We start from the raw sequence: 15,154 nt of genomic DNA, 5'->3' as shown, positions 1-15,154 counted from the left end.
TTACTGGGTATAGGATATGCATTAGTCGATGCAACCAAACTGATTATAGAGAGGTTATGAGGTCAGGATTCCTAATGTCATTTAACAAATGTGGAAATTGGGGCTCAACCACCTGAAATAACTTGCCCAGTGTCATAGCTATTAAGTGGAAGAGACGGGGTTCAAACCATCCTCTTCCCTTCATGCTACACTGAGGATGTCTTGAGAACATGTAGCAAAAGAGGAATAGAAGTGTGAAGGCAGGAAACTGACCAAGTTCCCACCTTTTGGAAAAACTCATAGCTTTCATTTTATTGTCTTTAAAAATATTCTTTTATACATTACTTTTTAAAAAATCTTAGAAATGGGTGAAGTAGAAATTATGATTCTCATTTGATAATCAAGAAAAGTCACTCTCGGGGTGCCTTGGTGATGCAGTTGGTTAAGCATCTGACTCTCGGTTTCAGCTCAGGTGGTGACCTCAGGGTCCTGAGATCCAGCCACTCAGCATGGTTTCTGCTTGTCCCCCTCCCTCCCCTTCTGCGCACCACCCACTCCGTGCTCTCTCTCTCTCTCTCTCAATTTCTCTCATATAAATAAATAAATCTTAAAAAAAAAAAAAAAAAGCCAATCTCAGAAAGTCCCTAGTTGCTGAGGAGATGAGACAAATACTTTTTCTGACTTTACAGTGTGAACTCAGCCAGTGCACCTCTCCCGGGGGCCAAAGACCACAACTCTGGGGCTGAAAAAACCCTTTTATTTTTGAGGTTCAAACCATATGAGTCCATGAACCCTCTGATATTTGGGGTTCAGATCAGATGGAAGCAGGAACGCTCTCATACATGGGGTCTAGACCATGTGGGGCTGGAAACAGCCAGCAGGAGTCTGCCCACCAGCTATTTTCTCTCTAAGCAAGATTTTACATCTGCCCACAGCAACCCAGTGATTCTACATTGTGAGCCTATAAATGGGAATCTTGGAACCTGTGGACAAAGTGAACTGCTTGGGAGAAGGTCACCAGAAAAGCCTTCCTGATTGATGTAGAACCTCTCCTCCCATCAAAATCCCTGCCCAATAAGACTAGCATAAGCTCCTCCTTCCTCCTCCCATGTACCATTTCCCCAGGACCTTTGTAAAAACCCTTGGCCTCTGCCACATCAAATATGACTTCTCTACTAGAAAACTGCTGAAAATATAAACTATAAAGAAAACATAGCATTTGGATTTTTGCCTCCCCAACCCCCCACCGCCACCCCCCCAGCCCTGGGAAGGTGTTCATTTACATTCTGGAACCATTGTCTGGAGCCAATTATTTTTAGTCAGATTTTCAGTGACCTTCGTCCGAATAGGACTTAAGCAAGGGATTCAAGATTTCCTATCTGTTGAGACATTTCAGTTACTCTACCATGACTTTCTCTGGAGATGGTGAAAAAATCAATGTCCTCTCCAGAGACAGGCAGCAGAAAATCATCACAGGATGGAGCTTAACCCTGAAATGGCCAAGAGGATTTGAGCAGCAATCTGGTTTGATGAGGAAATGCTTGGAAGGTTTGGGTGGCTTGCCCAGTTCTCTCAGTGGGCTGGTGCATCTGTGGGAGAGCGAACAGATGGTTCCCTCGTCTGGCTAGGAATTTACTCAGCCTTTTGTGTTTGAGAATCACATAGAAGCTGCAGGCTAGATGTAAGGATTCTTGAAGAAATTAGAGTACGCTCGCATAGGAAGCTGGATGGTGAGCTCTACATTATCCAGAAAGGAGACTTTAATTAGCATTTTCTGTTTCAAGGGTTGAATAAGAAAAAAACCAAGCAACTGTTGGCCAGGGTGGATCCATGCAAAAGAAAAGGAGGCAGTGAGAGGTTTGGTTCATGCGAGGGCTGGATGCCTGGATGCACTTCCACCACAGCACTCCCAGGGGGCGGCACGTGTGGGCCTTGGCTGAAGGACCTTCCAGCCCATGCTGGAGCTGCGGCCAGACATCCCTGAAAGGACCAGCAGGCTCCACAGGCAAGCACAGAGGACCAGCTCTAATCGCGAGGCTGTGAAAGACAAGGCAGCAACTCAAGCAGGCAAGGAAGCCACCCGCATCCTTTCAGGGCAGTAGAAAGCCCTGGAGTTTGGGGACAATAGTGGGAAGGGAGCTCCAAAACAGAAATCTTGAACGTCCTGCCAGCTGATGCAGGGTAATAAATGAGATGTACCCTGAATCTGGGCTGCTATTCACACTGCCTACATCTGATTATTTACAGCAGCTAATAGAGGAGGCATGGAGTATTATCCTTTTGCCTAGTAAGTGCCATAGCATTTATTCTGAAAGTTCAAGGCTGCAGACTCCAAAACCCCAATTTGTTCACAACTTGAAGAGGTCTCTAAGCTCAAAACATGATGTGTCACCTGTTACATAAGACCAAAAATAAGGTAGTCTGACCCCTTGGGCATTATATGATTCTGCTGAAAGACTTCTAAAATGATCTTACAAAGTCTCAAAGATCTACTTGGAACCTGCTAACTTGAAGCGACTGCTAGGGGAGCTCAACTCTCTACCTTTCCGTTCCACTGGAGAAATCCTCCAAAGTCTGCTTCCATGAGCCGGCAGCCTGAGTAGCACTGGGAGCTTGTTAGCAGTGCAGAACTGCAGGCCCCATCTCAGGCTTACTGAATCAGAACCTGCATTTGACCTAGATCCCTATTTTATCTGTGTGCACCCTCAAGTTGAGAAGGATTGCAACAGACAAAGCAATAGCACAACAGCAGGCTCTTGAACGTGCTGCCATGCTGCAAGCTTCCACTGGCCTGGAGCCTGTGTCCTCGGAGACACATTGCCCCTAAAATCGAAAGGACCGGCATTTCATCTCCACCAGCGAGAGAGAGAGAGAGAGAGAGAGAATGACGTCTCTTCCTAGGAGCATCTGCATGACCCCACCTAAGACTGCATGAAACAATATGTCAAGAGGAAAGAAATAAACTCCCAGGGCTTACCCTTGCCCATCTATGAAAGTGAAAATAATTTTGTAGGGCTACTACAAGGCTGGTCAAAATCCCTGACTTAATGGTGAAAGCAGTGACTGGCCCCAGGTTGGCTCACTTGGTCTGGAGTGATGGGCCCACATGTGACAGTCCCCGGAGTCCTCCAGCGTCTGTGTGCACTTCCTCTTCTTGGTTGGTGGCAATGAGGCTCTAGAATCAAGAACCCAAAATGAAGTTAGGAGTTTTTGCTCTCCATGTTACATTAAATCAGATTCAGTTTCCCAGGTCTCTGCTCTCGGCCTTCTTAAGACTTATTGCTGTTGGTTGAGACTCCTTGAGGCCTACTAGTCTGCAATACTACTAGGTTGTACATGAGTGGACAGGACAAGCTCCTATTCCATGAGCCCTACTGGTCTGAAACTTAGCTTTCCAATATCCAATAGATCTGAGATTCACCTACTTGAAAAATAAACTGACAATATTTCCAAAGGCAGAAGACTCACTGAGACAGAGAAGATATGAACTTAAAATATAGTATATACATATATAAAATAGAAGTATATAAAATATGTATACATTTTACACCTGAAATTTTTTTCACATGGAATTTTACCACAATTTTTGAGGACCTTTAATCTTTCTGCCATTCTTTAGATTCAGAAGGAGGAATGAAAGAGAAGAGGAGAAGAGGAAGGAAAACAGAAAAAAAGAAGAATATTAATGCTTAATCAACAAGTATTCTTCTGAGAGCTCATTCACAAATTACTTGCATATTCTAGCTGAGGCTGCAAATGCAAACAGTGCTTTCTCCATCACTCAGAATGTCCCCATATATTTCTGACATTTTAACTTTCCATTGAATGAGGACTTTGGGTTTAGTGAGCTTTTAATTCAAAGACCGTCTAGAGCCGAGAGCACTGGGGCCTTGCCGTGTCGGATATATGTCTCAACACCGCCATCTCCTGGACAGAACGCCACTGTTCATGCTTTACCGGCACCACGGGGGGTGCGGGCTGCTCTGGGGTCTTTCATAACTAAATATCTTGCCCTTTACCCAGGGCTGTGGCACAGAGACTGCTGATGGTAAGGACGGCTTATCCCCAGATGGGAGGACACGCATCGGTCCGGGGGGGTCGTAAGATGCCTGGTGTCTGGGTAGCAGTTGCGAAAGCTGTCGTGGCTGTGGGCAGAGCCCCTCATTTCACACGAGCTCTGTGGCAGGTGTGCAGGGAGCGTCCCGGGAGCAGCTGCCGAGTGGAGAAAAGTAGCAGGAGTCCTCCCGGCTGCGGGTCTCACGGCCGGGCAGCATGCACCTGCGGGAACACACAGGTGAGAAGGGCTCTTTCTGACCAGCCAGTGTCCAAGAAGAGGGGCACGGCAGGGTGTGCGGCAGGCAGAGTGCACTCACCTTTGATCTGTGGAGGAGAACAGGAGTCTGATGCCGAATAGGGTGGAGTATCTGGGAGCTGCTGCTGCCTGAGGATTAGAGACATACATTGCTTTTGTTGGGACCTGTTCCGTCATTATAGCTTTGTCACAAATGGGAGACTGCTGTGGGTACAACACACACAGTGCACCATGGGGGCCAAGACCACCAGATCAAGCCTAGTGTTGTGTGTCAAGTAAATAGGCTTTGAGGCAGACCAAACTGGGTTTGGGGCCTGGCTCTTCCACTTCCTAGCTGTGTATCCATGAACAAGACTTCACTCTCTCCAGGCCTCCGTCTCCTCACCTACAATATGGGAGTAACCATCATGCCTTCCTCCTAGCATCATTGTGAGAATTAAATGAGATACTGTGTATAAAACCCATAAAATAATGCCCCCAGAGTGCAAGCTCAGTTATAGTTTATATACATACACATAAACATGTATATAGTTTATTATAGTTTAATTAAAAGCATTGTTGCTTCTTAACGTTTTCAAAGCACTTACACCAGAGAGATGGTTGTGCACACTGTTTGGGCTAAAGCCTTATAAAATGTCACCACCAAAGCAACGGTTTTCCATCTGTACACTGGGAAATCCCAAAGCTCTTGGAATGAGCTCAGTGGTTTTACAAAAGAAAAAATTTAAATGCCTGGGGGAAAAAATTCATAATTTTTCCTGTTTTATATATTGAGGTGCAAGTAAAATTTCATTTAAGAAAAAATGAGTACCACTAAAAAAGTGTGAAATTTTCTGTTCCAAAAAACCTGCTCCTTATGGCTCGGAAACTCCATGATTCTAAGGCATTCATTAGCACTACCACCCTCTACTTGATTCTCCTGCTGGAGAGTAAGCGATCATGTTTTTCTTGATTGATTATGATTTTAACCTCATATAATGAAAAGTCTTTTTTTATTGTTTACTAGAAAAGTTAGGTTTTCTCCTCAAATTGGCCCTTTATAATTCATTCACTCTTTATGAATAAAGGAAGAGAAAACCTTCCTCCAACAATGCCACCTTCCTCCAAAAACACCACCAAAAATGAAAGTAAAGGAATAAAGAGGCATAAAAGGACATAGAGTACATGTGCAGAGCACACAACAGACTATATTTTAATAACACTGTGGCAGACAGAAGTAGGATGGATGGTAACTGAATTAACAGAATGGAAAAAGCAAAAACAAGACTGCCTGGAGATGGCAGAAGCGACACAGCCAATAAGAAACTATCCAATTTTAATACAATTCCCGAAAAGCCCAAGACATTGGAGTCACCAGGAACCTCTGAATCCAGGAGTAAGGTGGAGCTGAAAACAAAAGACTCAACTGATCTGATTAAGGAGGGGCGCCTGGGTGGCTCAGTCAGTTAAGCGTCTGCCTTCAGCTCAGGTCATGATCCCAGGGGCCTGGTATCGAGTCCCGCATCAGGCTCCCTGCTCTGCGGGAAGCCCGCTTCTCCCTCTCCCATTCCCCCTGCTTGTGTTCCCTCTCACGCTCTCTGTCAAATAAATAAACAAAATCTTTAAAAAAAAAAAAAAAAGAAAGAAAGAAAGTCTGATTAAGGAACAGTTAGACCTTTAGATTAGCTTCCTCAACCTGTACAACCCTACAACTACCTCCATCACCCCAACGGAAGTTAGAAAGGTTTACTCTCTGGAGAAACAGATTCCAGGGAGATGTAAAGCTACTGAGCTAAAAATGGAAGGATTCATTAGAAGTCCAAATGCTGAACCCCGAGGCCCTTCCTCAATTTGACTTTGCAGGCATCCAAGCAGATTTCCTACAGTTAGAAATTGGAAGATTGTTCCCCAGAAAAATTGAATGTCCTCAAGGGGAAAAATAAGATTTTGAAGTTACCCCCTAAAATGGCCAATCCTTGCTTAATCACTCTATGATGAGACTCATCCTCTGAGAATAATGGTTTGCACACAGAACATCTTAAACAGGAACAAAAGATGAAGGACCAGATATTTCCAGAAACCTTGAACATTAAAGACAAAGAACAAACAACTAGATAAAGAAGGGATGCAAAAAAACCCCACAAAGAGCTCCTCTGCTTCTGATATCACTGGTAAGCTCCTACCAGATTTGACATTTTCATACTGTGAACTCTGCAAAATTAAAAAAAAAAAAATCTGCCTAAAAATACTGGAAAGTGGACAAAAACAAGAAGGTTCTGGGGGGACACTGAAACTTGGATGAAGGTATTAGCATAAGGTGAGTTACCTGTTTACAAATTTTAGCCTCAGGGCCAGTTGAAAGCAGAACCACAAAACAGCTAAAACTCCAATAGAAACACACAAACTTTCTGACCTGAAGAACCAGAGAACAGAGTTTGGGACAAACAGCTGCTTAAAGTGAAAGGGGAATCTTGGGAAAAAGATATTCAGAGAGGGGAACCCTACATTCTGTGTAAAAACTCAGGCCAAGAGTCTGACTCCCGAGCCATCAATGTATATGGGGCTGACTGCACACAGTCCAACCAAAAAAAAAAAAAACCCCTCAAAAAACCCAAAAAACAAAAAAGCAAGATGAACAAACAAACAAAACTGAAATAAAATTTGAGCTACTGCCCAAGAGACAGAGTTTATAATTTGAGTTTAAGGAAAGTAACTGCCTGGTAAAACAGAAGTATATATATTCTTCAGAGAAAAGTAAAAAAAAATCCAGACATTCACAATGTCCAGAATACAACTAAGGATTACTCAACAAATGAAGAAGCAGGAAAATATGGCCTACCCTTGAGGAAAAGAACAATTAGTGGACACCAACCCAGAGATGATCCAGATATTGGGTTAGTAGATAAATCTAGATTTTAGCTGCAGCTATTATAAAAACAGCTGTTGTAACTAAGCCTAATGGAGTAGAGGATAATGTGTTTGGAAAGAATAAAAAATACAAAATCTCAGCAAAAAATAGAAACTAAAAAAGAACTTAATGGAAATTCTAGAACTGAAAAAAAAATTAGAAATGAAAATAAAAATAGAAAATGAAAAAATCACTGGGTGGTGTAACAGAACTTGAAGACAAATCAATAGGTATAATCCAGTCTAAAGAACAGAGAGGGAAAAAAGAATATAAAAAGAGGGAGAGAAAGAGAGATTTGTGAACCGTGGAGAGGATGTAACAGAAAAATAATTAAAGATATAATGACCAAAACCTTCCCAAATTTAGTAAAAGACATAAATTTATAGGTTCAAGAAGCTCAGCATATCCTAAGTAAGATAAATATAGAGAAAATCACACCTAGGTCATTAGAGTCAAATCAGCAAAAATAAAGAAAAATTTTCAAACTAACCAAAGAAAAACAACATATTACATGTAAGATAATAGTGGTTCAAATGACCAATGACTTCTCATCAAAATCTCCAGAGGTAAGAAGACAGTGCAACAATATCTTTAAAGTGCTAGTGAAAATCAAAACTGACAATCTATAATTTCATATCTGATGAAGATATCTTTAAGAATAAAAGCAAAATAAAGACATTGTCAGATTTAAAAAAATTTTAAGTGAAACCATAAACAGACATGCACAATAAGAAATATTAAAGACATTATTTAGGCTAAATGGAAATGATATCAGAGGGAAACTTGAAACTTTAGGAAGGAATGTAGAGAATAAAAAATTGTATATATCTGAATGCAAATTGGGTTTTTTCTTAATTTCTTTAAAATACATAGGACTGTTTAAAGCAAAAAATGTGAAATTATCTTGTAGCATTTATAATGTATGAAGGTGTAATATCTATGACAGCTATAGCACAGAGGGAGTGGGGGATAAAATAGAATTATACAACTGAAGGTTTCTACATTTTACATAAAGCATACAATATTAATTCATTAAATCTAAGTAGACTGTAAAAAGTTAAATGATGCAAAGAGGTACAGCTAAAGTCAGTAGATAAAATGGAATTCTAAAATTATTCAAATAATACAAAATAAAGTAAAAAGGAGTTACAAAGAAGAAATAGGATAAAAAGAAGACAAATAATATAATGGCAGATCAATGATTACATTAAATGTTAATGGACTAAAACTCCAATAAAAGGCAGAGATTGTAAGAATGGATTTTTAAAAATAAGACCAACTATACATTGCCTGCAAGAAACACTTTATATATAAAGACTCAGATAAGTTGAAAACTAATGGAGAAAAAAGGTATTAGCAGGCAGAAGTGATTTCATGAATAATAGGTAAAATAGGGCGCCTGGGTGGCTCAGTCATCAAGCGTCTGCCTTTGGCTCGGGTCATGATCCCAGGGTCCTGGGATCGAACCCCGCATCGGGCTCCCTGCTCCGTGGGAGGCCTGCTTCTCCCTCTCCTACTCCCCCTGCTTGTGTTCCCTCTCTCACTCTCTCTCTCTCTCTGTCAAATAAATAAATAAAATCTTAAAAAAAAAATAGGTAAAATAGACTTCAAAATAAAGAGTATTACTAAAAATAAAGAGGCTCATTCCATAGTAATAACAGTCCTTTCATTAAGAAGGCATAGCAATCATGATTGTTTATATATCAAATAACAGAACTTCAAGATACATGAAGCAGAACTGACAGAATTAAAAGGAGAAATAAATAATTGTATGGTCCTAGTTGGAGATTTTAACATCCCTCTTTCATCAATTGATAGAACAAAATAGGGAGTACAAATTGATAGAATAAAAAAGTCAGTAACGACAAAGATCACCTGAGAAATTAAGAAGAAAAGGAACTGATGTGTTTTAATACTGAGAAGAATTTTGCAGTTCCCTTCAGAGAATTTGAGGGAAGAATTAATGACAGTTACATTCAAAGCCAAGAAAATCATGAAAAGAAGGCTATGGTTCAAGAAAAACAATAAGATCAAGAAAGAAAATATAATCATAATAAATTGTATGAGAATACATAATGATAATAATGTAAGCCCTGGATATTGACCTAAGCAAAAATTTTTCTAGAACTTTATGATATTGGGAGGCTGGTGCTAGAAGTGGGTGTCAGATGTAGTTTAAGAAAGTTAAATCCTCCCTAAAGATGATATTAAGTTCTTAAAATAGATAAAGTAGGAAGAGCATAAAACACCATTTAGATATAAAGTGGTAGAAATATCTAAAATAGTTGAAAAGTATCTGCCTCTGGGAGAGGCAAACTGAGGAACATGGGGAAGACTGAGGCAGAGGATTGCTGGTTTTCATTATAAGCCATACACACACAGTACCATTTGACTTCTTAAATTCTGCATAAGTATCACTTCTATAGATCTACAAATTAAATTTTGTGATTGACTCTGTGATCTTACAATTCCACATTCAAGATTCTAGGCAGTTATTTACCTTTACATTAGTGGCACCACTGGAATTCAGTAATGTTAATAAAATCTAAAAATCACAAGTAAATTATCAACTCACTTGAGAAATATGGCATGGCATATTGTATACAGGAATGCATGCATGGAGAATCAAAGGTCCCTTTGTGGAGTGGCAGCAACATGTAGTGATGGTTTAAAAATGAAGATTTTGAAAAAATTTTTAAAGATTTATTTATTTTAGAGAGAGTGCATGAGCAGGGGGAAGGGCAAAGGGAGAGGAAGAGAAATCCTCAAGCAGACTTCCTGCTGAGCACAGAACCCAATGCAGGGCTTGATCCCAGGACCCTGAGATCATGACCTGAGCCAAAATCAGGAGTCAGATGCTTAACTGACTGAACCACCCAGGCATCCCAAGATTTTGAAATTTTTAATGCTTTCCTTGCAGTTTACTCTCCTTTGCAAAACTCACCACACCTACTCCTTTATTTTATTGAATTCCATGCTCACTGCATTTTCTAGTATTGAGAGATATTTTGCAGTTCTTTTCAGAGAATTTGAAGGAAGAATAAGTGAGAGCTACCTTTGAAACTGAGCAAATTGTTAAGGCAATAATTAACTTTAAGAAAAACACTGTTGTTTGGGACTGTTTATGAGCAGCTAATCTCCTCATCACTCACAATCACATCAGGAATCCCAGTCATGCATATTAGACTGTTTTTGGTCTTCGTGCTCTGAATTTGCCTATTATGCCAAAGGGATTTCCATGAAGTAGACCTGGAAAGTAACAGAACCATGGGTCACTCCTTGAGTGGCCATCTGTCTCTCCCTTCTGTAGGAAATAGTTGTAATAATCAACAGAGTCTTAGCTACTGATAAAAAATGAATAATTTGCCTTCTAAACCTCCTCCTCTCAGATATATAACTTGTTACTGTGTTTGGGAGGATAAATGGATAAATATGGTCTCCTGGGGGTTGAATGCCATGCAACCAAAAGAGGGAATGCTAAATAGACTCTTCTTTCCAGCTGGTTAAGTTATATGTATATCCATGACAGCTGCATGCTATGCCCAAAGCAGCCAATATTTCTTTCAGATAGTATTCAGGCTTGACCAAGTTGTTGTTGAGTGCCTACTACATGCTCATGACTATACTAGGCACTGTGTAGGACATACAGTATTAAGACATGGACTTCATGTGAATACCCAACTGCGACTACTCACAATTCAACAGTCCAATCCCGAGTTTTCTTTGATGACTCCCCCAGTGCCTTCATACACCAATTGTGCCTTCTCTAAAGCTCTATTGCACAGTGAGCTCAACTTAGCACAGTGCTTGGTATAGAGTTGGTACTTAATAAATATGAATTACTGCTTTTTTTATACTACATATGGCCATAAGTATGTTATATATATAAATTCATATATTAAAAGATGGCTTTCCTGACCATCCAATCTAAAATAATAGCCTTCCCCCACCCCTCTTCCTACTCCCTTACTTTATGTTTATTTTTCTTCATCTTACTGAATGACTTTATACTATATGCCATTGTCTTTCTCTTCCCACTAGAGCGGCATGACAGCAATGGAGTACCAAGAGTAGAGGGATGGGAGCGTCTCACCCCAGCAGCAGGCAATAAGGAAATGCATTGTCTGTTGGGAATTTAAAAACAATACTTACACCTACAAAAAGTCAGTGTGCTTTTATTCTCACCATGCACCACCAACTCAGAGAAAAATGCTTGGGTCAGGGCAGGCTGCTTCCCACCACACTGCCCTTGGTAAACTACTAGCAGGGATTTCATCTGTTTTGTTCACTGTTTTACTCCCTCTCCCAATTATAGACATAGTTGTTATTGAAAATAATTTCTCCAATTTTTCATGTATGTGATTTATCCCTCCCGCATGGTCATTTACATTAAGAACATATCTTAATACTGTGTTGTGTGTGTCCTGCACAGTGTCCCAGTGGTGAGCATGTTGTAGACACACAATAAATACTTGATCAAGCTTGGTTAGGGTTTGTACCCACCACCTGGAAGTTGGGGTGAGAAAGGGCCTTGGCAGAAACGTTGTCAGTGGATAACATAGCCCAAGAAAATAATTTCATGACAGGGCAGAGGAAGCAAGATGCCACCCCACCCCTCCAGTCCTTTATTGGCAAACTGCAAGGACCCTGAGCTTCCCACCACCACTCCTCTCTGTTGCTTTAGAAATAGATAAACCTTTGAACCTACCCTGGTCCAAGCACCGAGCTCACCCTTTTCATGTGTTATCTCATCTGATCTCAACCACCATCATGGGGAAAGGTACTACTATTGTCCCTATTCCACAGGCAATGGAACTAAGGCTTGAGGAGGTTACATAACTTAACCAAGATTATTCATCTGGCAACTAGTTAAGCTGAAATCAAGTGGTCTACCACCAGAGTTAATGCTCTAAAACACATGATGATTTAAACACAGACTCTCCTAATCATATTAATTACTATAGGTAATTTTCCACAAATATCTTTAGAACCAAGATGTCGCCAATAATGTTTCAGCCCAGGATTCTGTTTAGCCTTCCTCCTACTACATCAGTTTGAACCCAGAAGCCAAACTGGTCAATGAACTCACACAGCCTTTAACAAGCTCTTCTCGCAGAACTACGCATGTTACCTCACCCCTTTCACAACACCACAGTAAAGAGCTTATCAGCCCCACCCCATTGATGGCAGACTAAAGCGTGCAGCTGGTCATTGACTCCTAGCCCATTTTGATGTCCAACCCCAATAAGCTAAGTCCTAAGTAAAACCCAGAATAAGCTCCACTATTAGAAAGAAATAAAATAAAACCTGCAGTTGATTCCTCATGGACCTAATGTGTCTTTAAGGTCTGCCTCCTGTGAAGTCACCCATTCAGACTTGTGAATAGGTGTCACCTCAGTGCCCTCATCTAGTTCCCTCTTACTCCATAGGTAGGACCCCAAGGCCAGCCTAAAACTCAATATGATATGACCTTCACTGAGACACTTACTCAAACCAAACCAAATTATTTGGTTTGGAACGTAGGAGGTGATGGGGAAGGAGGCATGTTTGTGAGACCTAACGCAGGGCTTCTCAATCTATAATGTGCATGAGCATTCCATGGAGATCTTATTAAAAATGCAGAGTCTAATTCAGCTTTTCTGGGGGGAAGGTCTGAGATGCTACATTTCTAGCTCCCAAGTCAGGTGAGTGCTGCTCCCTGACACACATTTAGAGTAAAAAAGGAAGGAGGTGAACCTCTGGGCATTTTTGAAGGAAACAAAGCCTGTTTTTAAGATTCACTAGTCTCACAAAGAAACGGAAAAATGTTCCATGCTCATGGATTGGAAGAACAAATATTGTGAAGATGTCAATGCTACCTAGAGCAATCTACACATTCAATGCAATCCCCATCAAAATACCATCAACTTTTTTCAAAGAAATGGAACAAATAATCCTAAAATTTGTAGGGAACCAGAAAAGACCCCGAATAGCCAGAGGAATGTTGAAAAAGAAAAGCAAAGCTGGTGGTATCACAATTCCGGACTTCCAGCTCTATTACTAAGCTGTCATCATCAAGACAGTATGGTACTGGCACAAAAACAGACACATAGATCAATGGAACCGAATAGAGAGCCCAGAAATGGACCCTCAACTTTATGGTCAACTAATCTTTGACAAAGCAGGAAAGAATGTCCAATGGAAAAAAGACAGTCTCTTCAACAAATTGGACAGCCACATGCAGCAGAATGAAACTGGACCATTTCCTTACACCACACACAAAAATAGACTCAAAATGGTTGAGAGACCTAAATGTTAGACAGGAGTCCATCAAAATCCTAAAGGAGAACACAGGCAGCAACCTCTTTGACCTCAGCCACAGCAACTTCTTCCTAGAAACATTGCCAAAGGCAAGGGAAGCAAGGGCAAAAATGAACTATTGGGACTTTATCAAGATAAAAAGCTTTTGCACAGCAAAAGAAACAGTCAACAAAACCAAAACACAACCGACAGAATGGGAGAAGATATTTGCAAATGACATATCAGATAAAGGGCTAGTATCCAAAATCTATAAAGAACTTATCAAACTCAACACCCAAAGAACAAAGAATCCAATCAAGAAATGGGCAGAAGACATGAACAGACATTTTTCCAAAGAAGACATCCAAATGGCCAACAGACACATGAAAAAGTGCTCAATATCGCTCAGCATCAGGGAAATCCAAATCAAAACCTCAATGAGATACCACCTCACACCAGTCAGAATGGCTAAAATTAACAAGTCAGGAAATGACAGATGTTGGCGGGGATGCGGAGAAAGGGGAACCTTCCTACACTGTTGGTGGGAATGCAAGCTGGTGCAACCACTCTGGAAAACAGTATGGAGGTTCCTCAAAAAGTTGAAAATAGAGCTACCATACGATCCAGCAATTGCACTACTGGGTATTTACCCCAAAGATACAAATGTAGGGATCCGAAGGGGTACGTGCACCCTGATGTTTATAGCAGCAATGTCCACAATAGCCAAACTGTGGAAAGAACCAAGATGTCCAACAACAGATGAGTGGATAAAGAAGATGTGGTGTATATATATACAATGGAATATTATGCAGCCATCAAAAGGAATGAGATCTTGCCATTTGCAATGACGTGGATAGAACTGGAGGGTGTTATGCTGAGCGAAATAAGTCAATCAGAGAAAGACATGTATCATATGACCTCACTGATATGAGGAATTCTTAATCTCAGGAAACAAACTGAGGGTTGCTGGAGTGGAGGAGGGTAGGAGGGATGGGGTGGCTGGGTGATAGACATTGGGGAGGGTATGTGCTATGGTGAGCACTGTGAATTGTGTAAGACTGTTGAATCACAGATCTGTATCTCTGAAACAAATAATGCAATATATGTTAAGAAAAAAAAAAAGAAGAAGACGATAGCAGGAGGGGAAGAATGAAGGGGGGGAGTCGGAGGGGGAGACGAACCATGAGAGACGATGGACTCTGAAAAACAAACTGAGGGTTCTAGAAGGGAGGGGGGTGGGGGGATGGGTTAGCCTGGTGATGGGTATTAAAGAGGGCATGTTCTGCATGGAGCACTGGGTGTTTTGCACAAACAATGAATCATGGAACACTACATCAAAAACTAACGATGTAATGTATGGTGATTAACATAACAATAAAAAATTTTTTAAAAAATGAAATGAAGTACTCAAAAAAAAAAGATTCACTAGTCTCTTTTCTGGAGTCTTCCTTTTATAGACACACACACACACACACACTCTTCTTGTCCTTTTTCCCTGCAACCTCCAGGGTTCTATGCTATCCCCTAAATATCTAGCGCCCCTCCCTTCAAGCAGCTCTCCATACCTAGACATTTCCCAGTGTGTCCACCAGAGCTTACCTGTGTACCTAGTAGGTAACTGGCTGGCTAATCTAGGGAAATCAGAGGATTTCAGCCTGCTTCTCCCGGGCAGACAGCTGCCCTGGACTCTGCCACAC

The 15,154-nt window shown here is 40.9% G+C and overlaps 1 protein-coding gene across 1 annotated transcript in view; it reads right to left on the bottom strand.

Annotated features, from left to right (window-relative positions):
- The window catches only part of MYRFL (myelin regulatory factor like), a 111,841-nt gene that overhangs the window by 64,734 nt on the left and 31,953 nt on the right, over positions 1 to 15,154 (bottom strand). The window contains exons 2-3 of the mRNA XM_078074183.1: positions 3,999 to 4,347; positions 3,063 to 3,154 (exon numbers count right to left, since the gene is read on the bottom strand). Of these exons, the coding sequence (XP_077930309.1) occupies positions 3,063 to 3,154; positions 3,999 to 4,347 (441 nt within the window). The remainder of the gene's footprint in view (positions 1 to 3,062; positions 3,155 to 3,998; positions 4,348 to 15,154) is intronic.

This window comes from Halichoerus grypus, chromosome 6 (genome assembly GCF_964656455.1).
Source record: "Halichoerus grypus chromosome 6, mHalGry1.hap1.1, whole genome shotgun sequence".
NCBI classification, from domain to species: Eukaryota; Metazoa; Chordata; class Mammalia; order Carnivora; family Phocidae; genus Halichoerus; species Halichoerus grypus.
Note: the sequence above shows the minus strand (reverse complement) of the source record. Positions and strands in the feature narration are given on the sequence as shown.